This window comes from Tachyglossus aculeatus, chromosome 5 (genome assembly GCF_015852505.1).
Source record: "Tachyglossus aculeatus isolate mTacAcu1 chromosome 5, mTacAcu1.pri, whole genome shotgun sequence".
In the NCBI taxonomy this organism is placed as follows: domain Eukaryota; kingdom Metazoa; phylum Chordata; class Mammalia; order Monotremata; family Tachyglossidae; genus Tachyglossus; species Tachyglossus aculeatus.
Genome location: NC_052070.1, coordinates 77,619,070 through 77,646,540, shown reverse-complemented (window position 1 = coordinate 77,646,540; position 27,471 = coordinate 77,619,070). Strand labels below are relative to the sequence as shown.

The 27,471-nt window shown below is 39.8% G+C and overlaps 1 protein-coding gene across 2 annotated transcripts in view; it reads left to right on the top strand.

The window, feature by feature from the left end:
• The window catches only part of PSD3 (pleckstrin and Sec7 domain containing 3), a 417,136-nt gene that overhangs the window by 202,281 nt on the left and 187,384 nt on the right, over positions 1-27,471 (top strand). For both annotated transcript variants that reach the window (XM_038746337.1, XM_038746336.1), the window contains exon 9: positions 1,952-2,041. In XM_038746337.1, the coding sequence (XP_038602265.1) occupies positions 1,952-2,041 (90 nt within the window). The remainder of the gene's footprint in view (positions 1-1,951; positions 2,042-27,471) is intronic.

Genomic DNA, 27,471 nt, shown 5'->3' with positions numbered 1-27,471 from the left:
CTGTGAGCCTGTTGTTGGGTAGTGATTGTTTCTATCTCTTGTCGAATTGTACTTTCCAAGTGCTTAGCACAGTGCTGTGTACACAGTAAGCACTCAAGAAATTCGAATGAATGAAATGAGTGAAGAAGGAGGAGTTTATAAAGAGTGCAAATCCAAGTTCAAGGGAAACAAAGAAGGGAGTGGGAGAAGAGGAAATAAAGGCTTTGTTGGGAAGATGAGCTTTAATAAGGCTTTGATGGTGGGGAGAGTGATTGTCAAATACGAAGAAAGAGGACATTCTAGTCTAGAGGCAAGAGGCAAAATTAATGTATAGAGACTTGCTTGGCATTAGAGTGAAGTGGAAGGACTGGGTTATAGTAGGAACCAGTACACATAATAGAGAAGCAGCGTGGCTCAGTGGAAAAGAGCAGGAGCTTTGGAGTCAGAGGTCATGGGTTCAAATCCCAGCTCCACCACTTACAAGCTATGTGACTTTGGGCAAGTCACTTAACTTCTCTGTGCCTCAGTTACCTCATCTGTAAAATGGGGATTAAGACTGTGAACCTCCCGTGGGACAACCTGATCACCTTGTATCCCCCCCAGTGCTTAGAACTGTGCTTTGCACATAGTGAGCGCTTAACAAATGCCATCATTATTATTATTGTTGTAACCTCCCCAAGCGCTTAGAACAGCTATTTGCACATAGCGCTTAATAAATGCCATCATTATTGTTATTATTATTATAGCACATAACATATACCATTAAAAACATTGCTTACATTTATTATGGGCTTAGAAATTTACAAACGTCATTTTCCTTTACATCAGTCTGTGTTAATTGATTTTTTTAAAACTCCATTTTTCATTGATATAACCTGAGGGCTGAAGGACTCTTAGATATGATAGGGGAATGGGACTGACAGTATATTGTTTCAAATCTAAGGCCATGGGGAGAACTGATCATAACCTTTGGGAGAAATATGCTGTTTTCCCTAAATTGTAAAGTATTAAGCTTCAGAACAATCCTTAACTCACACTTTCAAGACATTTAATTTTCAGATCCATGGAATTATAAAATCCCCTGTCTTACCTTCAGAAATTTTTCTCCTTTTTAAGTAATGATTTTTATTTAAAGACAAAATTAAAAGAGGATCATTTCCTTTATCTGCAACCATGTTTCTCAGATTGTAACATGTCTGTGGTGTTATGGCATTGCTGTGGCAACCGACAACAATGCTTCCTGTGGGTAGTTGCCCTCACGTTTTTTATTTATTTTAATGTGAGTGTTTTGGGCTGATTCTATGAAAACTCAGGTAAATCCAGAGGCAGGCCCCAGGTAAATCCAAAGGAAGGGTCCTCAACCCACAGTGGCATAAAGTCTCTCCCCGAACTGTGATCTTGTTGTGAGGCCACTCCCTGGAGCTTTTAAAAATTAGTGCTGAGACAGCAGGGGATGGCTGAGGAAGGGCCCTTTTTGTACCATTTCTGTCAAAGACCTCCGATTATTTACATCCATGACTTTAACTTTTGTGTTTGCAAACTAAAACTGTTGGTGAAATCTATTAACGGGATAACAGCTGGAACTTTCATTAGCTTCCCATGCTCAGAATGACTTCTCAAATGAGGTCTTATTTTATTAAAGTGAAAGCCTTCAGAATGTATGCTTTTTATTGTAAGAAGAATGACAACAGACTTCCCAATTGTTTCATTAAGTTAAATGAAACCAAGTTTTCTAAATTGATTGGGCATTCTGCATTTAATGTTTTTAATAGTGGTTCATTTTTCTTCTGTTATATCTTTGAGTTTGTGTAGTATCTACCCATTATTTTTAAATAGATGGCATTGGTAATGTGCTCATTTTGTGGGGTGGTTTGAAGCCAAATCATACATGATGTAATTAGATCTATTTTTTTTATGAAGTTGTACTAGTGTCATAAGATGTAACTGTGATTTATTTTCTGCCATATTCCAGAACATTGGAAAGAAGATGAGCTGTCAAGAATTCATCGCCAATCTTCATGGGGTGAATGAAGGTGAAGATTTTCCCAGAGGGCTGCTGAAGGTAAGTGTGAAGATGTAATTTTAAATTAAGGGGTTTGTTTTGGGATCATTGATCAATCTTGAATCTCAGGACTCATGAGGTGGTCTGATTTCAGCTGCAGAGTAGTCTAACAAACATCTTCCTCTCCCCAGCCGCTCCACATCTCTCACCTCTCCATCTCACCCAGCCTGGAAAAATTCATTTCACAGAACTGAAGTATAAAAGTTGTAGTGCAAGCCTAAGATATTGAATGGTTACAGTAAATTGAGAAGTTGACATAGTTTATGGGCAGTGTTGAAGTACTTGTTCATTTGTTATCAAACCATGTCTCAAAACCTCAGAAAGGTTACCAATGTGTATTCACTATGGAAACAAAAAGCTTATGCCATGTATATATAGATAGTTCTGGTTGTATTTGCCATCTAGTCACAATGGAACTCTTGTCGGTTCTGCAAATAAATTAAATTAAAGCTAGTAACTACAAAATGCTTCCTTGTAGCCAGATTTTATTAAAGGTACCAACACAGTGAACACTGTATTTCATAACATATTCAACACAACACAATATGATATACATCGGATGAAATGCATGATGGCTATGATCTAAGGACTTATATTCTCTTTTGGCATGGGTTTACAGTTGAGAGTGTGGTTTGCCAAAGATTTTTCCTTCTGACCCAGTTTACATAAAGATTTTTGAAGGCATCTGTTCTTATGGACTATTTTTTGCTGAGTAAAGGTGACAAATGTATTTCACGGGGTGATGGTACAGCATGGAAATGCACAATTATCGTAGATGTGCCTTTCTATTTGGGACAGTATTTGGCATACAGAAAGCACTTAACAAATACCATAATTATTATTAATTATTATTACACTTCAATTGCTTTAACCCCTATTTTTAGAAAGAAAAAGGCAATATTATCGGAGGTGGTTATGGTTTTGTGAAACTGAAGAATGACATGAAATAATTCTCGTGCATCTAGCTATTAGGTTTCATAAGATTTTTGGCAGTACATTTTGCAATAAGTTTAGATTACAAAAAAAACAAATATAGCATCAGTTTTCTCTATGAGTTGAGGCTTTCTTTAATTGATTATTGAGCAACATAGCCATTACCCCAACGTGCTTATGGTCGTTACACACTAACTGTGTTGCGTGGTCATAAACTAAATCTGATTCGTTAGGGTAACAGCATGCAAAATTTTGGCATAAATCAAAAATGAAAATGTGGACGTGGCTTATAAAAATATTTTAACTCTGGCATGGGTGCAGAAAACCGTGCTGTTTCAAGAGAACTGAAGGCTTTTATCAAGCAATATCAGAAATTAATATTGACGGGCTAATTTTCACTAGGTAGCATTCAGTTATTAGTGGTGAGTCTGCAGAAACCCACGTTACTGGAGTTGCATACCTGTGCACGTGGAAGCACATTTGCTGTGATAATTAGGAAAAAAAATATGGCTAATGTAGGGGTCTATGATGGCTAGATGTTATGAGTAAACTCCAGTTCTTCCCTCTCATTTTCTCAAAGAATTACCTCTATCTGGTAATGAAAACCATGTTTACTAGCCTTTAGGAAAAAAGGACACACATTGTGCTTCATTCACTTAAGGGAAGTTTTGGTAAGCCCATTTGTATTCTGAAAATGTTGACATGTTTTGCGTGGAGCTGCCAAGTAGCAAACTGAATTTTTTTTTTTGAAGATGAGAGTCTTCTATCAGACTACTACTCAGCACTTTGTTTTAAACTGCAACAAGAATAAGGTTTCTCAGGACCACTCCTTTTTACAATACTGCATTTTTTGCCTGTTTTTTATTTCTTCACCTCCCTTAATTTTTATTATCATCAATAATTTAAAAAATCAATTTTTTCTTGCACGCATTTTTTTAAGTGACATGCTCTTTGGCATTGCTAAATGTGAGGTCAAGTGAACAGAGTTTAGTTTGTGTCAGGGCTTGGGGCAGGCCCAGCAATTATTTTTGGATGAATTTTGGTAGTGAATGTGCTGATGAGATTGGTGGTAAAATGTTTAACAGCTTCCAGAGTCCCCAGCAAAGGACACATGGCTAGCAGAAGCAATCAATCAGTTGTATTTATTGAGCACTTACTGTGTGCAGAACATTGTACTAAGTGCTTGGTTGAGTACAGTATAATAGAGTTGGTAGTCAAGTTCCTTCCCAGAACTCTGTTATATTGTTCCCTTCCAAATGCTTAGTGCAATGCTCTGCACACAGCGAGCACTCAATAAATACAATTGATTGATTGGAGCAGCATGGTGGCTTTTTGGATGGAGAGGAAGAGGAAGATCCTGGAAATGTTGTGGAGGAAGAACCACAAGGATTTGGTGACGTACTGAATGTGGGGATGGAGATGGGGGGTGTCAAGAATAATGCCAACTGTATGGCTTTGAGAGATGTGAGGATGGTGGTCTTTTCAACCGTGATGGGAAAGATAGGTGCAGGAAAATATTTGAAAGGGAAAATGAGTTCAGCTTTAGACATGATGAGCTTGAGGTGCCAGCGGAAGCTGTGTATAAATGCCATGGAGGCAGAGAAAATGCCAGATTATAGAGAAGGAGAGGGGGTTAATGAGCTGGATTTGGTATTCCTTTGTACAGAAAAAGTAGTCAAAGCAGTGGGATTGGATGAGCTCCCCAAACGAGTGAGTGAAGATTGAAAAGAGAAGGGGATTATGGCAAAGGATGACCTAAAGAGGCTGAGGAGGATCTGAGGTGAACCAGGAGGGAACTGGGCCAGAATAACCTAGGCTAAATTTCCAGGAAAAGGGAATGGTTTACAGTGTCCTAGACTGTCATGAGGCACATTTTATATACTTTTCTTCTTATTTTGGATACAGGGATACAGGGATCTTGGTTCATTCCTTAGCAGCTATGTCTCCAGGCCTAGCTTCCCATTGCCTCTATGATACTCTCTCAACCTTGCCTGTGGAATCTCAAGAGGTCTCTCACCTCCCTTTAAAACCTGCCCAATCTACCTTTGCCTCCCACCCCATCCGGTCACACCGTACTGAAACACTTGCATCCTCCCTATTTCTCAGCATGATGGCCATCTTCAACGCTCATAGTCTTATGGCACCTTTCCTCAACATCCTTGCTGCTTTTGACCCTACCATCCATTCCTTTTTCCTGGAAACATTATGTAACCTTGATTTCACTGATGCAATCCTCTCCTGGTCCTCCTGCTATCTCTGGCAGCTCATTCTCAGTCTATTTCATGGGCTCTTCCTCTTCCTCCCAACTTCCAATTGTGGCGGTCCCTCAAAGCTCAGTTATGGGTCCCCTTCTATTCTCCATCCACACCCACTCCCTTGAAGAACTCATTCATTCCCATAACTTCAACTGTCATCTCTACATGGATGATTCCCAAATCTACCTCTCAAGCCATGACACTTCACTCCTCTGTAGTTCTGCATTTCCTTCTGCCTTCAGGATATCTCTAATTGGATGTCCTGTTGACACCTCAAACTTAACATGTCCAAAACAAAACTCCTCATCGTCACCCAGGCCCTGTCCTCCCGTCGACTGTCCCATCACTACAGACAAGGCCACCATCTTGTCTGTTAGATGAAAGTGCTAACAAAGAATACTTCCTGCTAGGAAATAATGTCAAAGGCATTGATGCCTTCCTGAGACTCAGAAAATTTAATTTTAAACAATTCCACATTTTAGAATCATGTCAGGCTAGCTGAAGTTTTTCATGACCTAGAGAATTAATAATAAGCAAGTGGCAGGCCACCATTTAGCTCACCAAGGAAAGGGATAGTTTCTGAACTCCTAAGAACTTAGCACAGTGCTCTGTACACAGTAAGTGCTCAATAAATAAGATTGAACTGGATAGCTGTGCAAAATTTGATTAAATTTACTATCTTTTGGTGGCAAGGAGTGAAAAATGCATCAATCTGTTTTCTAGTTCCTTATTAATATGATATATTTTCATTGCCCAGACTTCTTTTCCCTCTGATAACTTATTTCATTAAAGCCATTCTATTTTTTAGAGTTGCCCAGCATTTTCAGACTTGGATTATGTAGTTTAAAACCCCCCACTTGCAACGTTAAGCAGATAGGTCTTATTTCTATGGGCCAAAGCTTTGCTTACTCGGAATAAATATGAGCAGCTGAAGGGAAGGTGGTGGGTGGTAGTTCTTTAAATATTGGGAGCTGAGAGAGGTCCTTTTTCATTTTAACTTTTAATAACAATGGTGAAAAAGTCTGTGAAGGCTACATAAATGAAAACCTTGTCTTTAAGGGTGAAAAAATGTTGATGTCTCACTAAAAGGCTGCAACATTTTTAGCCAATAAGGGAGACTGAACTATCAATACTAGTGGAGATGGTAATCTTGGTCATTTATTTGCATCATGCCTGTGGTTCACTACATACTGCCTAGGTTATAAGTCTTAAAACTAAAAAAAAACCCCTTGATTTCATCCCACACCAACAGCTATATTGATCAGTCATGCTTCACAAGCCTTTGGTGGATATGAGTGAATTGCTAAAATGAAATCAATCCTTTCTGCATTCATCTATCATGGAGTATCTTTCAGGTCGTTAGTTTAGTGCCTGGTTTGAATTAATCAAATAGTTTTTCATAATTGTCATTTATGTACGGTTTCTGTTTCTGTATTTTCTAGAAACTTGGGTTGGCATAGATTTTCTAATTTGAAGTCAGAATGAGACTGGAAATAGACATATGCTTTCATAGTTCGTCAACTTTGGATTGAGTAAGGGTCTGCCTCACTGGCTAAAGATTTTGTTTTATAAATCTGTCTCTCTGTTATGTCTTTCCATGCCATGGACCGAGTGAACAGGAGGAAATTGTCTCTGGGTTTTTTTTTTTCATTATTGTGACGTTACTATGCAGAAAGTCAACTGAAGTTTGCTTGTTTTTTTCTTTGTTCCTTAGGACAGTGTCTGTCTCTTCCCATTTGTGGTAGTTTTGAAATCAGACTCTGAACTGTGAGAGCTCTAGCCATTTTCATCTCCTCTCACTCTCAGCTGGCTGCAAGGAGCCTATGCTCTGATGTCCTAAAAGGGAGTTTCTCATTTTGTCTTCTCAGGGGAAAACTAATTTACTAAAGTGGAGTAAATTTTGGCAAATTGAGAAGAGGCAGGGAAAAATGAAAGCAAACATTGGATGTAAAAGGTCAGCATAAAAAAGACTGACATTTTCAATAAAGAACAATGTCCCCACTGTGATGAATGAGGCAAAATTATGAAATACAAAATGCTCTCCAAATTCACCATCGATTAGCTCTGTAAGGTACTATTTTTGTGTCGAAAGTTTCAATCAACAAAGCAGTCCATTAGCCTTGAAGTGCTTGGCTTAGGACACCTTTCTAAAACACAAAGCTTTAGCTGAGATGACTGTGGAAAATTACCTTCATAAGACAAGTCCTGTCTGAAGAATTCATTCAATTGTATTTATTGAATGCTCACTGTGTGCAGAGCACTATTCTAAGCACTTGGAAAGTACAATTCAACAATAGAGACAATCCCTGCCCACACCAGGCTTACAGTCTAGAAGGGGGGAGACAGATTCAAAACGAGTAAGCAGGCATCAGTATAAATAAATAGAATTATAGATATATACACATCAAGATCCTCTGGCTCCCAGGTCTGGGCTCTTTCCACTAGGCCATGCTGCTTCTCTAAGAACAAGGTCTGCTTCTCTAGAGAAGCAGCATGGTTCAGTGGAAAGAGCCCAGGCTTGGGAGTCAGAGCTCATGGGTTCTAATCCTGGCCCCGCCACATGTCTGCTGTATGACCTTGGGCAAGTCACTTAACTTCTCTGAGCCCCATCTGTAAAATGGGGGCAATGTGAGCCCCACGTGGGACAACCTGATCACCTTGTTTCCCCCCAGCGCTTAGAACAGCGCTTCGAACATAGTAAGCGCATAACAAATGCCATCATTATTATTATTAGATGACCTTGGCTTAATCATTTCACATGTTTATATCTTAGATTCTGCACTTGTAGAAAGGACAATAAATAATACTTCTTGCTGCTTCATCCCTGACTCTTCCCTCATTTCTGTTCACCCTCCCTTCTTCATTGTCTGTGTGCTTGGCTCTGTATCTCTTAAGCTCTTAATAATTACCCTACCCCTAGACCCACAACACCTATGTTCATATCCTTATACTCTCCCATTTCCCATGTTAGAAATATATTTTAATGTCCAGCTCCCCCTCTAGACTGTGAACTCCATGTGTGCAGGGAACATGTCTACCAACTCCTCGGTATTGTTCCTTCCCAAGGGCCTAGGACAGCGCTCAGCAGACAGTAAGTGCTCAGTACATACCATTGATTTATGGACTTCTCATGTTCTTAGGAGTTTTTAGGAACAGTGGAGTCTAGGTGGCCCATTTAGTGAATATGTAATGTAAGCTAGAGTGTAAGAGGACAGGGATCATGTCTAATATTGTACATTCCCAAGCACTTAATGCAGTGTTCTGCATACAGTAGAAGAGTAATTCAACTCAGCTGACTGGACCTGCATGCTCTGCCCCTGCTTTTGACCCCTTATAAATGCTAATAAGAATTAATAATAATCAAAAATAATGATAATAGTGTTTTGTGTTCAATACTTACTATGTACCAAGCACTTCACTAAGCTTTGGGAAAGATAAACATTGGTCTCACAATCTAAATACAGTTACAGTCTAAATACATGGGGTAAGTGAGGCAAGAGAGAGGTTAAGTGATTTGCACAAGGTCACTTGCAGCAGACAAGTGGCAGAGCCAGTATTAGAATCTAGGTCCTTCTGACTCCCAGGCCTGTGCGCTATCTGTTAAGCCATGCTGCTTTACTACCTGGATTTTTATCCCAGCTCCACCACTTGCCTCAGTTACTTAACTGTAAAATGGGGAATAAGACTGTGAGTCCCATGTGGAACAGTGACTGTGTCTATCCTGATTTGCTGATACCTACCCTAGAGCTTATAAGGTGACTGGCACATAATAAGTGCTTAATAAAAACCATAAAAAAATAGGGAGGGATAGCTAGGAGGTCAACTCAGGAGGAAGGAAGACAGTGACCAGGGAATGGTGGGTGAAGAGAACAGAAAAGTAAGGTGGGTGAGTTGAAGAGCCTTGAAACTCATTTTGAGAACTACCTTGTTCCTTGTATCTACCCCAGTGCTTTCAGCTTAGCACATGTAAATTGTTATTTAAATAATAATTATTATTAGTTTTCCTTATCTGTCTCTATCTCATCACTTTTCTCAGTTTCCTGCCATCCTTTCCCCCCTAATCTTGGACCATAGCCTCTACCCTCTTGGGATTCCTGTTCACCAACACCATATCCACAACAAAAATATAATTCTAGTCACCAATTTTATTCAAAATAATATATTGAGTTGCTAACAAATTGCAATAAATTTATAAATTGCAGCATTTTTATTAAAGGATGCCCACATATAAGTTAGAACTGCAAATGTGAACCAACTGTAGAAACTGGTTTTACATTTCTGACCTGGAGCAAAGGAGTTTGACTACATGGAAAGGTCACCCACTCCAGACCTCTGGCTTCTGATGAGGTCTTGGGGTTGAACAGAGTGGGATAGAGAGACTGCTTCTGACTTGAAATTTAGGTCAATAAATCAGCATCCTCTAACTCTGCCACTTTTGCACGACATATGGGGATGCTGATCTGTTTTGGTCTGAAACTTTAGTGTTACCTTAGGAGGAAAAGCTGTGGAATGGATTTTTGATGTCTAATGACTTTTCACCATGGGCTCTTATTTACTAGGACAAGAAACAAAACACCTAAAAGACAAGTGTTGAGCAAACTCTTGACTTATCAGTGGTTCATTTTTAGAAGGATCCTATCTCCTTTCTTTATAACCCTACTTTTCATGGAGCCAAAACTAGTTTGTGGCATTATCTCTTACTATATTTAAGTGAAATGAGCATATAAAATAAGTCCACACATTTGAGGAAAAAGGAACGGATTTTTACATACTGTCTTTAGAAGAAAAGCCAAAGTAGGCTTTGGGATCTGCCCACATATTTGACTTGTATGATTGAACTTTATCAAATGGATGTTGGTAGCAGTGACTCTGGCAGGTGTTTAGGACAGCTAATATGTTTCACAGGGCCTGGCTAATACTGCCTAGTAGGAGAGTGGTCCTAGGTTGCTTAAGGGAGCAGTATGTTAACTAACAGTCTTGGAAGAGGGAGGGAGAGAGAGAACAAATACATAGCTGAGTGAAAATGTACTTGGTGTAGTGGATAGAGCATGGGCCTTGTAGTCAGAAAGTCGTGACTTCTAATTCCTGTTCCACCACTTGTCTACTGTGTGAACCTGGGCAAGTCACTTCATTTCTCTGTGCCTCAGTTTCCTCATCTGTAAAATGGGAATTGAGACTGAGCACCCCCCATATGGGACAGGGACTGTCCAACCCTATTTGCCTGAATCCACCCCAGTGCTTAGTACAGTGCTTGGCATATAGTAAGCGTTTAACAAATATCACAATTATTATTATTGTACTCAGGTAAAGGCTATATCTGTCATACTTCTTTCTATATTAGGTGTGGCAAATGAGTTAATGCTTCTCAAAATGCCTTACTTAATGCCAGGAAGAAAACTTACATGCAGAGAGGACTGCTACTTTCATTTCACAGGAAAACACTTAAACCTTATTCTGTTTTTAAGCTCTTTTATCCCAAAGTCCTTTGCTGTGATCCTTTGTTGTATTGTACTACAAGTCTCCATTTGTAGTACCTTAATCACCTCATATGGAGTGGGAAGGAGTTGGAAGAGGTAGAAAGGATTGTGAGGAACAAGACATTATTAAAAGAGTGATTTGGTTCAGAATTCCAAAAGTACTCTTGAATATGGAGAAAAGACCAAACCAAGAATGTTACTGCTATGGTTTAAAATGTGGTTGAAAGGGCTAGAAGGAGAAGAAGCTCAGGAGGTGAGATTTGAGAGCACCCCACTGTTAATCTGTGAAAATCAATCCTGTTGAGACATTATCTAGGGTTAGTCAGAGGACAGCATTATAAAGGGACAGTGAACTAATGAAAGATCCACATGACATCATAAATGCCTGTTCTGAACTGAGTATGTACTTCTGAACAAGAGCCGATGGGTGGTATTTAAGTGTAGCTAAAAAAAGAACATAAACTATTGCCTAGAGTAGGTGAGCCGTCCCTTAAAAGAGAAGGTCATTGAAAGCTCAGTAACAACCTTATGAGTGGGGAAGGGGTTGCAAGACATTATCCTTTAAACTGCAGATTCACCTTTCTTTTTAGTGTACTAAGCACATATAGTAACTTCAGATGTTAGGGCTTAAAATCTGAAGTACATTATTTTGGGAGAAAATCAAATCTGAGTTGCATGATTAACAGATCATGATTGTTCCCATTCTCAAATTCTCAACCTCAGAGGAATAGTTTGGACTCACAATGTTATCCAACATGCTTACAAATGTGCTGATGCATACAGTAATGAATTTATCATAAATCCTGTTCAGTTCTGATCAGCTCTTTAGTGTAAACCAGTATTGATGATGGTACTGGTTAGTCTTTGAAAGACCTTGAATTCTAAAAATCATGATATTAAAAATATATCTGGCTATATCAAAACCTAATCTGCTAGAACTTTTTGACAGAACAGATGCTGTTTAAAGAGTACAAGCAGATTTTTAGCAAAAAAATAGAATTTTTCATTCGAGAGGGGGTGTTGTAATGGTTAAGGGTACTGTAATGGAATATTAATGATTCTCAGAGAGTTGCTATATTTAATCTCATGAACAAACTCCACACTATTTCATACTCAAACACATGTATAGAATTAAATATTTTACTTATTTTTACAACTAATCTGCCTATGCTATAAGATGCCTTTACTTTCTAAAACCATGCATTTTACCGATGGCTGAAGCAAACAAGTAGAAGGGAAATAGAAAATAGAAGGGAAACTTGAGAACTGCCCATCCTAATCCCATATCTGCACTGCATTGCTTTGCTCTGTTTCCTCCTTGTACACAGTATTTTGTTCCTCAGCTTCCTCATCTGGGAAATGGGATGAATTAGTGCTCTCCTCTTTAACTCAGAGAATTGGTGAGGGATTTAAAAGGAAGCAGGCTTTACAGTCTTGGGAGAAATAGCCTGGTCTCATGATTTAAAAGCTGTTTTCATCTCTCAGCATGCTCCTGGGCTTACAGTGCCCCTGAGGCTCACATGGTGATACACTATAGTGTGATGTCACTACCCCATGGGGTTTCCATGGAGACCCAGCGTCAGGCATTTGGAGGCTGCAGTACCTTCCACGGGGATTCCAGGCAAGAATGTTTTAGCGGGTTAATGCTCTGCCCGACATCCTGCTCCCTCCTTGAATGCAGTCATTTAGCCACCCATGGGCCACATGGGCCACCCATGGGCCAGGAGGCAGTTAGAGCGGCAGCCAGGGAGAGCTCCCTGGGATACTTCCTTCCAGAACTCCAATATGATGGACTCTCATGTTTATAAGCATCTTCTTGTTTGGACAGGCTTTATGGACATGACCACGTGTCGCTTGCTCCCCTTCCCTGTGAATATGTGGATGTTGGGCAACCCGACCTGGAAGTCAAGGGTTGCATACTTTTGTTATTTTGAATCGAAAATTGTTTAGATTTTCTGGGATTTACTTAGTATAGAGGGTTCTGCAATGAGGTCCTTGAAGGCCGCAAACCACTGAAATTATGCACAATTATTTAAAAGCACTTTTGGGTTGTTTTCTTTAGAATGCAGTGCTGGTTCAGATTAGATGTGCCAAAATATTGAATTCAAGCCTCACCCTGTAATAAATGAAAAAACAAATAGGTTGGAACAGGTGGTTAGAGTTCTGTTTCTCTTATAAATTGATGGTAGAGTGTATTTGAGTCCACTGTGTGCAATACAGACTCTTGGGCTTACTGTTTTGTTGGCTTGAGAAACAGAAGATCCAATATATAAACCTTGTACTGAGAAATCTTTACCAACTGCCTATTTGAATTGCAGTGGAAAGCAAAGTAAAACAAACATTTGCCAATGGGTCTTTTTCTTTGTCAATAAGTACTTATAAGTGTTGAACTGATTAGAATCCTCACTTTTCTAAATATTGCCAGCCTGGGAAATTGAGGATAACCTGGCTAAACTAAGTAGGCTTTTGTGACAACGTACTCTTGATTATCAACTGTTTATTGGCTAACTCTAGCAGGTCCCAGTTATTGAGAGTATTTTCAGCGTGACATTTTTTTTTTCCTTTGGATATTTTTAAATTCAGCAGTGGCTTTTCCTAGCTGAACAGCTGGGGAAGATAGGTCAGGATTTTTTTTTCTCCCTTCCCCATTTGCTCCACCGCCCCCTCCCCCCCAAAAACCCCCCCAACAAAACTACAGTTCTTTTCTAGTTTTTAAGTTTTGAAAAGCTACTATCAACACTCAGAGTGCTTGGATGTTCAACTCGAATACTTTATCACCTTCATCAGTATTTGAGTACTTACTGTGTACAGAGTAAGTATTTGGAAGAACACAGTACAAAAGAATTGGTAGATATTTTCCCTGGCCTTGACAAGTACATGGTCTTGAGGGGATTACAGTGTAGAAAATACTTTATCCTGCATATCTATTATTGGTTCCAGTTCCAGTTACATTTACTCTTGACATATATTTTACTTTATACTTCTTCAGGCAGTTTTTAAAAGGTGTCATTTGGTGTCCACAATGTGAGGTCAACAACACCTGTTGTTAGTGCTTTGCACAAAGTAAGTGCTTAATAAATGCCATTATTATTATAATTATTATTATTATTATTTGCACACTGATCATAGCTGCATGGTAGTGTATTGGCATCAATAATCTCCTCACAATTCTTTCCTTCTAAATCCTTTTCTCTTTCTAACTCTTCAGTCATGGTTAACAGAATCATTATTCCACCCATTCCCCAAGCTCAGTCCTCATTCCCCTCCTGCTACAACTGAAGTCCGTCCCTACTTTGTATTGTACTCTCCCAAATGCTGAATACACTGCTCAGCATACAGTCAGTGCTCAGTGAATACCATTGACTGATTAATCCTTATTTAGCTTTTTCAAATCAAAACCTGCCTTCTGAATGCCATTCTAGAATTCATATTAAGTAATTAGGCTTCCTCAAATTAATCCCTCCACCCTCCTGTTCATGCCTTCATCACCTTAGCACCATCATTAGCAGGAGCAACAACAGCCTTTTAGTGGCCACTGTACTAAGTGCTTGGAAGAATGCAGTAGAAATAAAAGGCATAGTCCCCTAGACTCTAAGCTCACTGTGGTAAGGGAACATGTGTACCAACTCTATTGTAGCATACTCTCCCTAGCCTAAATTCAGTGCCTTGCACACAGTAAGCCCTCAATACATATCATTGTTTGATTGATTTGACTTTACAGTCCTTGCCCTCAAGAATCTTATGTACTGTCTTGGATTTGTATTTATCATCGTCAACATCAATAACATATATTGAGCACTGCTTGTGTGCAGAGCATTGTTTTAAGCCCTCAAACAAATACAGAAAGTTAGACACCATCCCAGCTTTTGAAGAGCTTACAGTCTAGCAGGAGAGACAGACAAATAAATTCCAAATAGGTGGATTTGTAGAATGTATAAGGCATGTAAATTAGTACTAAGGAGCTATGGTAAATTCAGTGCTTAGGTGGCAATTGTGGATGGAAAGAATTGGCATTACTTGGAGCTTTGAAGATGGAAAGATCTGTGGTCAGTCAGATATGAAGCGGAGGGAGTTTCTAGACAGAAGCGGATAAGAGTTTTCTACTTGTGTGTGTATACATATCCAAAATATACATATACTCTCATTCTTTTAACTATTGGGCATTTACCAATTCATATCAGCTTATCTTGCACATTAGGTTTTTAACTCAGCTGTGACATTAAGTAGGACTTTTAATTCTTCTTGATGGCCTCTGTCTAGAACATTGCTTTGCACACAATAGGCACTCATTTATTTCCAGTGGTGCTAAGTATTTTTTTCAAAATTTCAAGACCTGAAAATTCAACCATGTGTTTCTTCAAATATAATTTGAAAAAAATAATTGGCTATGAACATTGCCAGTAGAATAGCAAATTGGCTCAGAGCCTGCAGGCTGTGCAAAGTGTAATAAATAGGTTTGATACAGTAATTTGAATACAGATGTCCAGAAATCAGCATGTCTAGCCTGCCAAGGCAATGACCTCTGAATATGTTATCATTGGAGGGGAGGAAGATTGAAGAAGGAAAGAGGGGAAAAAAACACAGCGATTCCTTTTTAAATCTTCTGCCCAAAGCAAAGCAGGCAATAACATTGAATGTAATTCAATGTAATATTGAATGTAATAATGTAATTATTGAATGTAATTCAGAAGAAAAGTGTCTCCTGTAGGGTCACAAATGATCAACTAGAAAAAGGAACAAATAGTAATTAGTGTATTTTGCAGTGTTCCAGTGAGCACTAGAGAACAAAAACCTCTAATAACAACATTCTTGTACTCCAAGTATTTACAAGACTTGTGCAAATTATATCTTAAAGTCTTTTCACAAAACCATCATGAAGTGGCTAATGCATTAGTATATTGTGTATGTTCCTTTCCATATGGCCAAGCTGAGACAAGGGGAGGTTAAGTGCATATCCAGGGAAATCTTAAAAAAAATGAACAAACAAAAAAACCTTATCTGCCTTGAGGCTGGTAATGAGGCACCTTAATTGCAAATGAAATGATTTCTAATAATAATAATATTAATAATGGCATTTGTTAAGCACTTACTATGTGCAAAGCACTGTTCTAAATGCTGGGGAGGATACAAGGTGATCAGGTTGTTCCACATGGGGCTCACAGTCTTAATCCCAATTTTACAGATGAGGTAACTGAGGCACAGAGAAGTTAAGTGACTTGCCCAAAGTCACACAGCTGACAATTGACAGAGCTGGGATACTACAGAGTACTTTGCATATATATATATATATATATATATATATATATATATATATGTATCATCCTGCCTACTTGAGCTTTTCATATACATATATGATATATATATATATATATATATATATATATATATATATATATATATATATACTATGTATGTATAGTTAGTGTTAGACGATAGTTGTTAAGTGCTTACTTTGTGTCAGGCACTGTAGTAAGCTCTGGGGAAGATACACGTTAATCAGTTTGGACACAGTTTGTGTCCCACATGGGGCTCACAGTCTCAATCCCCATTTTATGGATAACTCAGGCACAGAGAAGTGAAGTGACCTGCCCAAGGTCACACAGCAGACAAGTAACAGAGCCAGGATTAGAATCTAAGTTTTTCTGACTCCCAGGGCCATGATCTATTCACTAGAACACACTCCTCATATGGAGAAGTGTATGACTTCAGATGGTTGGCATGGCATACTTTCTGGCCACTGACTGATGGCTGGATCACCTAACGGTTGGGATGCAACATGCACCTGTCTTACACAAGACTGCTTCCCTGGCCATCTTGGAAAGTCTGAACCTTCCCTTGTACTTCCCTTCCCTCCCCAAGATACCCCTACTACATTCATACCCAGTGCTCTTTAGTAAGTTGGTGAGAGAGGTAGAACAGTCTCCAGAGCTGAAGGGGAGGCCACCAGGATCAGACAGTGATAAGGGCAGGGAATATTCCCTAGCCAAACAGGGTTTTCCACCCTGGGGCTTGAATGTGGAAATTCATAATGTCAGAACAGGCCATCGCTACTCTCACTTCCCATGTGGAACATAAAAACAGTGTGGCTGAGTTTCATTCTCCCATTATATAAAAAATGTATTGACAAGAAACGCAGATGGCCTGGTAAAAAACGCAATTCCATCAGTAAAGATATGTTTCCCCATGTTCGTATGCATACATATTATTCTTTCCTTTGCCTCCCAAACATTCTCCCAATCTTATTAAAGCACCTCTATCCATATTTCACCCCAAATGCTTATCTTGCACTTGTATTCACTTGCATTCACTCAAATAAACATACATATGTATATAAATAATAATAATAATTGTGGTAATTGTTAAGCACTTACGATGTGCCAAACATTGTTCTAACCGCTACTTTTTTCAATGGTATATAAGTGCTTACTATCTGCCAGGCATTGTACTAAGCTCTGGGGTAGATAAAAGCTAATTGGGTTGGACACATTCCATGACCCATATGTTTTAATCTCCATTTTACAGATGAGGTAACTGAGGCACAGAGAAGTGAAGTGATTTGTCCAAGGTCACACCACAGACAATTGGTGGAACTGGGATTAGAAGCCAGGTCCTCTGACTCCCAGCCGTTGCTGTTTCCACTAGACCATGCTGCTTTATACTTGCATTCAAGCTGTTAGCCATAGCCCTATATTTTCACTCATTGGTCCATCAGGAGTATTAATTGAGTGTTTACTGTGTTCAGAACACTTCACATATATTGTAAACTCATTGTGGGCAGGGAATGTGTCTGTTACACTGTTATATTGTACTATACACGTGGGGGAGTACAATATAACAATGTAACATACAGTGAGCGCTTACCATATGCAGAGCACTGTATATAACAGAGTTGGTAATAATAATAATGATGGCATTTGTTTGGCACTTACTATGTGCAAAGCACTGTTCTAAACACTGGGGGGATACAATGTGATCAAGTTGTCCCACGTGGGGCTCACAGTCTTAATCCCCGTTTTTACAGATGAGGTAACTGAGGCTCAGAGAAGTTAAGTGACTTGTCCAAGGTCACACAGCAGATGTGGCAGAGCCAGGATTCGAACCCATAACCTCCGACTCCAAAGCCCATGCTCTTTCAACTGAGCCATGCTGCTTCTCAGGGAATGATAGACACATTCCCTGCCCACGATGAGCATTACAAACATACAGACATACCTGTCTGTGCATATTGTGGACCATGCATATTAATGCAGTGGGTGTTCAAACCCAGAGCCTTTAATAATAATGATAATTATGGTATGTGTTAAGCATTTACTAGGTACCAGACACTGTCCTAAGCGCTGGGATGGATACAAGCAATTCGGGTTGGACAAAGTCCCTTGTCCCACTTGGGGCTCACAGTCTCAATCCCCATTTTGCTGATGAAGTAACTGAGGCACATAGAAGTCAAGTGACTTGCCCAACGTCATACAGCAGATAAGTGGTGGAGCCGGGATTAGAACCCATGACCTTCTGACTCCCAGGCCCATGCTCTATCCGCTACACCATGCTACTTCCCTAAGATGGGAACTCATACACAAGGACACAGAACAAAGCTTTGTGTATGGACCACACACACAAATCAGTCGTATTTAATGAGTGTTTAATGTGTGCAGAACATTGTAGGAAGTGCTTGGGAGAGTACAGTATAACAGACACACTCTCTGTCCATAACAAACTCACAGTCTAGAGAGGGAGACAGATACCAATATAAATTAGGGATATTTTCATAAGTGCTATGGGCCTGGGAGAGGGGGGATGAATAAAGGGAACAAAGTTAGGGCAATGCAGAAGGAAGTGGAATAAAAGGAAATCAGGGCTTACAGAAGGCCTCTTGGAGAAGATGTACCTTCAGTAAGGTTTGAAGGTGGAGACATTCATCATTCAGTCAATCATATTTATTGAGCACTTACTGTATGCAGAGCACTGTACTAAGAGCTTAGTATTCTTCTTTCAGATATAAGGAGGGAGGGTGTTTCAGGCCAGAGGCAGGATGTGAGTGAGAGGTCAGTGGTGAGATAGACAAACTCGAGGTACAGTGAGTAGGAAAGTAGCGAGATGGTGTAGGAGGGGGCAAGGTAATTGAACAAAAACTCCTCACCATTGGCTTTAAAGCACTCCATCACCTTGCACCCCCCTAGCCCCCAACACCCAAACTTACCTCGCTTCTCTCCTTCTACGTCCCAGCCCACCCATTTTGCTTCTCTAGTGTTAACTTTCTCACTGTGCCTAGATCTCACCTGACTTGCCCGACGACCCCTAGCTCACATCTTGCCTCTGGCCTGGAATGCCCTCCCAACTCTAATCTGACAGACAATTACTTTTCCCCCCATGCAAAGTCTTACTGAAGGCATATCGCATCCAAAAGGCCTTTCAAGACTAAGCCACACTTGTCTTCATCTCTCATTCCCTTCTGCATCACCTTGACTTGCTCCCTTTGCTCATTCCCCCTCCCAGCCCCACAGCACTTATGTACATATCTATAATGTTATTTATTTGTATTCATGTCTGTTTCCCCAGCTCTAGACTGAAAGCTCATTGTGGGCAGGGAATGTCACTATTTATTGTTGCAATGTACTTTCCCAAGCACTTAGTACAGTGCTCTGCACACAGTAAACACTCAATAAATACAATTGAATGAATAAAATGAATTGAGTACTTTCAAACTGATGGTAAAGTGTTTCTGTTTGTTGCAGAGGTGGATAGGCAACCACTGGAGGTTCTTGGAGAGTTGGGAAATATGGACTGAATGTTTTTGTAGAAAAATGATCCCGGCAGCAAAGTGAAGTATGGACTGGAGTAGGGAGAGTCAGGAAGCAGGGAGGTCAGCAAGGAGGCTGATAAGGCAGGATAGGACAAGTGCTTGGATTAATGTGGTAGAAGTTTGGATAGAGAAGAAAGAGCAGATTTTAGCAGTGTTGTGAAGGTTGAACTGACAGAATTTAGTGATTGAATATGTGGGTTGAATGAGAGAGGAGTCAAGAATGACGCCAAGGTTACAGGCATGTGAGAGAGGAAGGATGGTGTCTTCTAACACATCCTTACAACAAAAACAAATGACAGAAAGCAAAGAGAGATATGGGTTCAGAGTGGCTCCCAACTCACACTGGGAAACAAATGGAGACAGGGAGGAAAAATTGAAAAGATAGGTTTTTTTTGCCCCATTCAACCAGCTGATTGGGACAGACCCTGCCCAAACACACTTTTTTAAAAAATTTGGAAATTTTTATTACATGATAGCCAAATTTTAATTTATTCTTTGAATCTTGGGATTTACCCATTTTTCATTTGTAAAATGTCATTATCACTGTGTTCAGTGGGAGAATGCTCTTGCAACTAACTGTTCCTTATGTTGTCTGACCATTCATTCATTGTCACATTGTCTGACCATTCATTCACTGTAGTATTTATTGAGCCTTTGTTATATCGAAAGCACTGTTCTAAAGTCTTGGACTAGGAGTTGGGAGGTTCTATCAGCCAATCAGTTGTATTTATTTAGCACTAATTGTTATGCAAACACTGTATTAAGCACTTGGGAAAGTACAGTGGAGTACAATGGAGACATAATCCCAGTCCTCAAGGAGTTTACAAATATAGCAGGAAAGACAGATATTACAATAATTTACAGAGAAGAAGAAGGAAAAGGGTATATGTACCTGAGTAAGTATTAAGTACTAGGGTATGTAAGATATGCATATAGGTAAGTGCTCAATAACTACTATTGATTAAATCACCTTTAGCCCTATTTAAATGTTTTTCCAACTTTCTTTCTCATATGTTTGCATAATTATTCACTAAAACTCTAGTTACTGCACAGAATTTGTTATACTTATTATTTCAGACTAAGACAAGAATAAGTAGGCAGACTGTGATTATTTTAGAAGTGAAAAAAGTCTATGGCCATTGCTTATCTGCAAAGACTTCTTTCTTTGGAATGGCGAAAAGGATTACTTGATAACCAGTGGGCAAATTTTCTTTATCTGGCATGGCCCAGGAAAATTGTAAGCTATTTTTGCACTTTGAATCCTTTCCTGAATACCAAATATATGCTGAAAAATCAGATATCCAATCCTAACTTTTTTTTCACAATATACTCAGTTCTCCAATGCAAGAATTATGTTCTCAATGTTATGGTATGCATGGTTTGATGGACCCTGCATGCATACACATAACTCTGTTTTCTAATATCACATCATGTTCTATCTAGACATATGGTCAGGAGGACAATCCCTAATTTTCTACCAGCATTCTACCCAAAAGTGTAGTGAAACCATATGTTATGAAACAACTGAATCAGAATTGTCAGGAGTTCTTTGCATACAATAAGAATCTGAGTTTAGGAGAAAGAAAGAGAATAAGCTGGACAGTAGTGGGGGAAGAGACTATATATGAAGGAAATGGTGAGAGCTAGTAGGAGTCTTGAAGCCCATTGAAGAATTGTCGGTTTTTTTGTTTTGATTTTTTGATTCACATGTTAAAACACTATAGCAGTAGTTTTTCATTCATTCATTCAATTGTATTTATTCATTCATTCAATCATATTTACTGAGCGCTTACTGATTGCAGAGCACTGTACTAAGCGCTTGGGAAGTACAAGTTGGCAACATATAGAGACGGTCCCTATGCAACAATGGGCTCACAGTCTAGAAGAATAATGTATTTGTTAAGTGCTTACTATGTGCAAAGCACTGTTCTAAGCACTTGGGGGATACAGGGTGATCAGTTTGTCCTACGTGGGGCTCACAGTCTTAAGCCCCATTTTACAGATGAGGTAACTGAATTTTACAGAGGAGGTAACTGAGGCACCGAGAAGTTAAGTGACCTGCCCAAAGTCACCCAGCTGATAAGTGGCAGAGCTGGGATTAGAAGTAGAAATTGGCAACATAGTTTTTGAAGGGACTATGCCAATCTTGGAATTATGCTGTACAACATTTATGTGATCATTTTGAAGAGTGGATTTGAAAGCAAATTGGACATTTAATTCAGCTGTTTTTCTTGAATACTTACTGTGGAAATAACACTTTTGAAATTTGGGGGAGTGCAGTGAAGTTAGACATGATCTCCTCTCTCAAGGCTTTTATAATCTAGTGGGAGAGACAGACTCTAAAATATACCTAGGAGGAAGTAATAGAGTATGAAGATGTGTACATAAGTATTATGGGGTTGTGTGAGTAGTATGTAATTCATTTTAATGTCTGGCTCCCCCTTCTAGACTATAAGCTCATTGTGGTCAGGAAATGTCTACCAACTATCATTTTGTACTCTCATACTCTTTGAAATACTTAATACAGTGCTTTGCACACAGTAAATGATCCGTAAATATCATTTATTGATTGTCAGGTGATAAGGTGAAGAGGAATTTCTGAAGTGGAAGTTGAGAACGATAGGCGGTTTATTGGATGGGAAGATGAGACGTTAATCATGTAGAAGACATCTAAATATAAGTGCTTAGTATTTAAGTGCTTAGTATGTGCCAGCACTGTACTAAGCGCTGGGATGATTTCAGAAGGGGTTTTAAGATGGGAAAGGCAGTGGTTTGCCAGATGTGAAGGGGGATGGAGTTGCCTGCACTCAAGTTTATGTATCATCTTCTCTTCCCTTCTCTTTTTTTAACCTATGACTCAACATTGTGATCCAAAATTTTCATTTTTTCTATTCTCATTTTAATCTTTACTCTTTCATCATTTTTATTTCCAAAGGCTACTTGCCAAATTAATGTTTTATTCCTGTTCTTTGATTTTTGGAAAAAATTAACATTAGTTTAAGAGCATGGAAATTGTCTGGCTAATGGATCTGCATCATGATTCCCACCTCCATCCTGTGACTAACATTATGTCTCTTCCCTGGGGCAACTTTAACACTTCAATTTAGCAGCAGCTGCTGGGAACGTAGTCTCATTTTCTTGACAGGCTTCAGTAACCTTTTTAGAGTTCAAAATACATGTGTCCATGGTTATGATTCAGTTGTCATATTGACTCGTAATGAAACCATCTTATAAAAAACAAGGTCATTTGTGGCATTTCATTGGTGCATCAGACTGTATTATGACAAAACAATTTCAGCCATTGGCTCCAGTGTGACAGACTTGGTTGGAAAAATCAGAAGTTGAAATGTCATTTGTTTTTAATGGTTTGTTTTTAAGTGCTGTACAAAGCGCTGGGGTAGATACAAGCTTATCAGGTTAGGCATAGTTCAAGTACCACATGGGGCTTACAGTATTAATCTGTATTTTACTAACAAGATAACTGAGGCACAGAGAAGTGAGGTGCCTTGCCCAAGGTTACACAGCAGACAAACGATGTGCTCTATCCACTAGGCCAAGCTGCTTCTCTATTTGTATTCATGTCCTTGGGTCTTGCAAGTATGATTTAAGTAGTTTGATATGGAGCTCAGGGTCTAAATTAAAGATCTGTTTTCAGTAAATCATTCAGTGGTATTCCAAATGCTTATAGTGTGCCAGGAGGGGAAAACAGAGTATGTAGACAGGATCTCTGAACTCAAGGAGCTTACAGTCTTGGTGATGAAGACATGTTTGTTGAGAAGATTTCAGGATTTTCTTTTCTCCAGAAATGATGTTGATTGCAGATTTGGCTGCTTTGTTCTATGTCCTAAAGATTATTTTCTGTAGGTATCACCCTGCTTTGAGACCTTTCCTTTTGCACCATTAGGAACATATGTTTTGTTTCTTCACAGTCTCCCTGGAGCAAGATATCAGATATTAGTAGTATCCATTTACTGTTAAGGATTGCAAGAGCATGTTTATCTGGACTCAGCTAATAATACTATCTTTTTGATCCTTCTAAAATGTAAGTTTTTGTTAGAAAATTAACCATTAACCACAGATGGAGGATGCTCTAGTAGTTAGAACATGGGCCTTGAAGTCAGAAGAACCTGTGTTCTAATCCTACCACCTTCCCTCCCCTCACCAAGGGTTCCTTTTCCCGGCATGCTCCTGCCTGCCTGGTGAGGATAAAAGCTACTCCCACGTATACCCACAGCATGAGACCTCCGCAAAGCCAAGGACAAACTGGGGGCTGTGAGTGTTCTCTGAACTTTGAGCCCCGGGAGACTGAAATTCTGCTCCTCTACTACTATTGATTTTTTTTTTTACTTTGTATATTTGTTCATGTTCTGTTTTAATGTTTCATCTTTCCTGATGTCTTTGTTCCCCATCCCTATTTCCCATTTATATATTTAGATTATGAGTCCTCTGAGAGGAAATGACCTTGTCTCAGTCCCACCTCTGTATTTTCTCCCAGCATTTTGCACACTGTGCTGTGCATACAGGAAGCACTCAATATTACTGTTACTATTACTGCTGTGTACAAGCGAATCTTAGAACATCAGATCAGACCTAGTCCCTGTCCCTGTCCTATGAAGGGCTCACAAAGTAAGAGAGAGGGAAGGTGGTTTTCTTAACTTTCTCCAGGAAACTTTCATGGATGAACTAATCCAATCCCCTCTTAAAACTACTCATATTTTATATCTGTAATTCTACTTATCTATGTTGATGCTGTTGATGTCTACTTGTTTTGTTGTCTGTCTCCCCCTTCTAGACTGTGAGCCTGTTGTTGGGTAGGGATTGTCTTTGTTGCCAAATTGTACTTTCCAAGCCCTTAGTACAGTGCTCTGCACACAGTAAGTGCTCAATAAATATGATTGAATGAATGAATGAATGAATATAAATAATAATAAGATAAAATTATTTCAAAACTACCCTAGTACAGAGGTCTACACATATGATGATGATAATGATAGTATTAAGCCCTTCTGTGTGTCAGGCACTGTGCTAAGCACTGGGGAGGATATAAGCAAATTGAGTTGGACACAGTCCCTGTCGCATGTGGGACTCACAATCTCAATTGCCATTTCACAGATGAGGTAACTGAGGCCCAGAGAAGTGAAGAGCCATTTGCCATTTTGCATGACAATATGGGAAAACAAGAGGCAAGGTGGGAGTTAGTAGTCTTGATTTCCTGCAGAAAATGTTTTTATTTATCGTGAATCTCAGGCATAAAGGAAAGTTGTTAACATCCACTCTTGTGCAGTCACTTCCATTCCACATCTCTGCAGGTAAGAAATGTTCTATGCTGGACTGTGAGTATCCCAGACATCAGTTTTACTAGCTCATGAGTCTAAAGGTTTGTGAAATGGCAGGACAGGTCCTGCCCCTAAATATGTATGTGTGTGTGCATGTGTGTGTGTGTGTGTGTCTCACACACACACACATGCACACACACACACAAAAAAAAAACCCCCAACAACTTTGATACTCTTTGATGGGAGAGTACATTTTCCCCTTCTTAGCAGATTTCCTGCATTGATTAAGTTTACTTCACTGACACGGTCTGATACTTTCGTGGGAGCCTGTGATTTTTAGCTGCAGAAGACCTTTTTAATGCCATCCAGAAATCAGATTGATAAATTAGAGAAGCAGCACGGCCTAGTGGATAGAGCATGAGCCTGGGAGTCAGAAGGACCTATGTTCTAATCTTGGGTCCTTCACTTGTTTGCTATGTGACCTTGGGCAAGTCAGTTCACTTCTCTGTGCCTGTTACCTCAATTATAAAATGGGGGTTAATGCTGTGAGCCTCTTGTGGGACAGGGACTCTGTTCAACCAGATAAACTTGTATCTACGCAAATTCTTAACAAATACCATTAAAAAACGTTGCATCTTTTTGTTAACTTTAATAGTTGATTTAATTTGATAATTTGTTTCCTTGGCCTGCATGAGCTTCTGTATCTTCCTCCAATTGTCTGTCCATGTATAGAAACAGAGGTAAATGAAATGGTTTCTCCATAGCACCTGTGTGATTGAGCCTGGGTATTTGTCTCTATCAGGCAGAGAAGCATGCTTGACTTCCCCTTTTCTTCATTTTTATTATGAGAGTAGCTCTCTGTAAGAGATGAGCCTTACATTACCCCTTGAGGCCAGTGGATTTATTTCTTTGGCCCATTGGTCATGTAGTAGTGATTCACTCAGTGAATTAGCAACTGAAGCTCAACCAACCTTAGGATTCCAGCTTCTAATATCAGGTGCAGACTGGTTATGCCATCCAAAAAAATAATTTGTTACACAATTTAAGAACGTGGACTCTCTGCATAATATGTTAAAGCAGGAGAACGTCCTAGCTTTTGTCTTGTATACATGTACCAATGTGTCAAACCGTAGTATTTATTGATTGTCTAGTGTGTGCAGAACACTGTATAAAGCCCCTGGGAGAGTAACAATTAATTAAGACCCAATCCCTGTGCCCAAGGAGCTTGCATTCTAGTGGGGAGAGACTGACAGACCCAAGTCATTTTCAAAGAGGTCATGAAGAATAAAGACACAATGCTACAGCTGTTGATATGGAAGTGTGGAAGAAGAAATGGAGAAATAAGGGGAAGTCGGAAGTTGAGACTATGCATGTATGCTAAAAGGGTAGATGAATAAATTTTGGTACTCCCAAGTCAATCACTCGATTTATATTTGTTGAATACTAACAGTGTGCAGAGCTCTGTACTAAGTGCTTGGGAAAAGAACAATGCAACAGAGTTGGTAGATACATTCCCTGCCCACAGTGAGCTCACAGTCTAGAGGGGGAGACAGACATTGATATGAATAAGTACATTTCGGATAGGTGCATACTTTCTGTGGGGCTGAGGGGAGGGGTGAATAAAGGGAGAAAATCAGGGCAATGCAGAAGGGAATGGGAAAAGAGGAAATGACGCGATCATGCTAACCTGACTATATCATGCTCTGAACTCTCCTGTCCTCCCCGCTCTCACGCTGTTTTCCCGACTTTCCCCCACTCAAACGGAATGAATCCATGTGTTGCACAGTTTGAGGCCCAGGGACTGTCGTCTAGGCTTTAACCTCTCTGGACTTGGTTCTGTTGTCGGGTCAGCCCAAGTCCTTGCTACAAAGAGGCCCTAGCGCCTGGGTTTCCTTACTCTTATTCCACCCCCTTCCTGCTGCAGGTGGCCCTGGGGCCATGACTCCAGTGCTCTTTTTCCCTGTCCTCAGCCCTCACACTCCAGATGACTCAGAGCTGGGATCCACATGCTGCCACCCTTGTCCACCAAGAGAGAACAAGTCCTGAAATAGTCCTGGCCCCTGGGAACCAAATGCAGTTTCACCTACTGGAAAGACCAGGCCCCAGGGTCCTGGTCCCCAGCACAGAGGCTGAGGGAGTAAATGGCCATTTATAACATTTCCCAGATCTTCCCTTTCCTGTCCATCTTAGCCCTCACCCTGTTCCAGGTAATCATTATACCCCGGCTAAACTTCAAGTCCTGCGCTTTTTCCTCTAGGTTACCCTGCTTCTCATGTTTCCCTTCGGCCAGGCCTTTTGCTTCTTTCCATCTACATTTTGTAGGAATGCATCCTAGAATTGTTCCATGCCACTGAGTGTCGATGAGGAAAACCATTACTGTCCAGACTTAATCAAGCATGCCTCTGCTTTTGGTCTTGAAATAACATTCTCTTTCCTGTTCCTGGGTCAGGTGGCATGCTTGAATTGAATGGGTTATTCACTCTTAAATCTAGGCTTTGTGTCTATTGGTTGGGTCATTGTAGCATATGAACCAAGAGGGATTTAAGAGCCAAGACATAGTGCAAGTGTTCAAAAAACAAAAGAGAACTGTGATAAGATGGAGGGAGAATGCTGTGGATGTACCTATTCCTGGAGAGGAGTTGAGGTAGGTTTACTTAGTTTAGTTAGGGGTTTTCTGGGTCAGATTTTA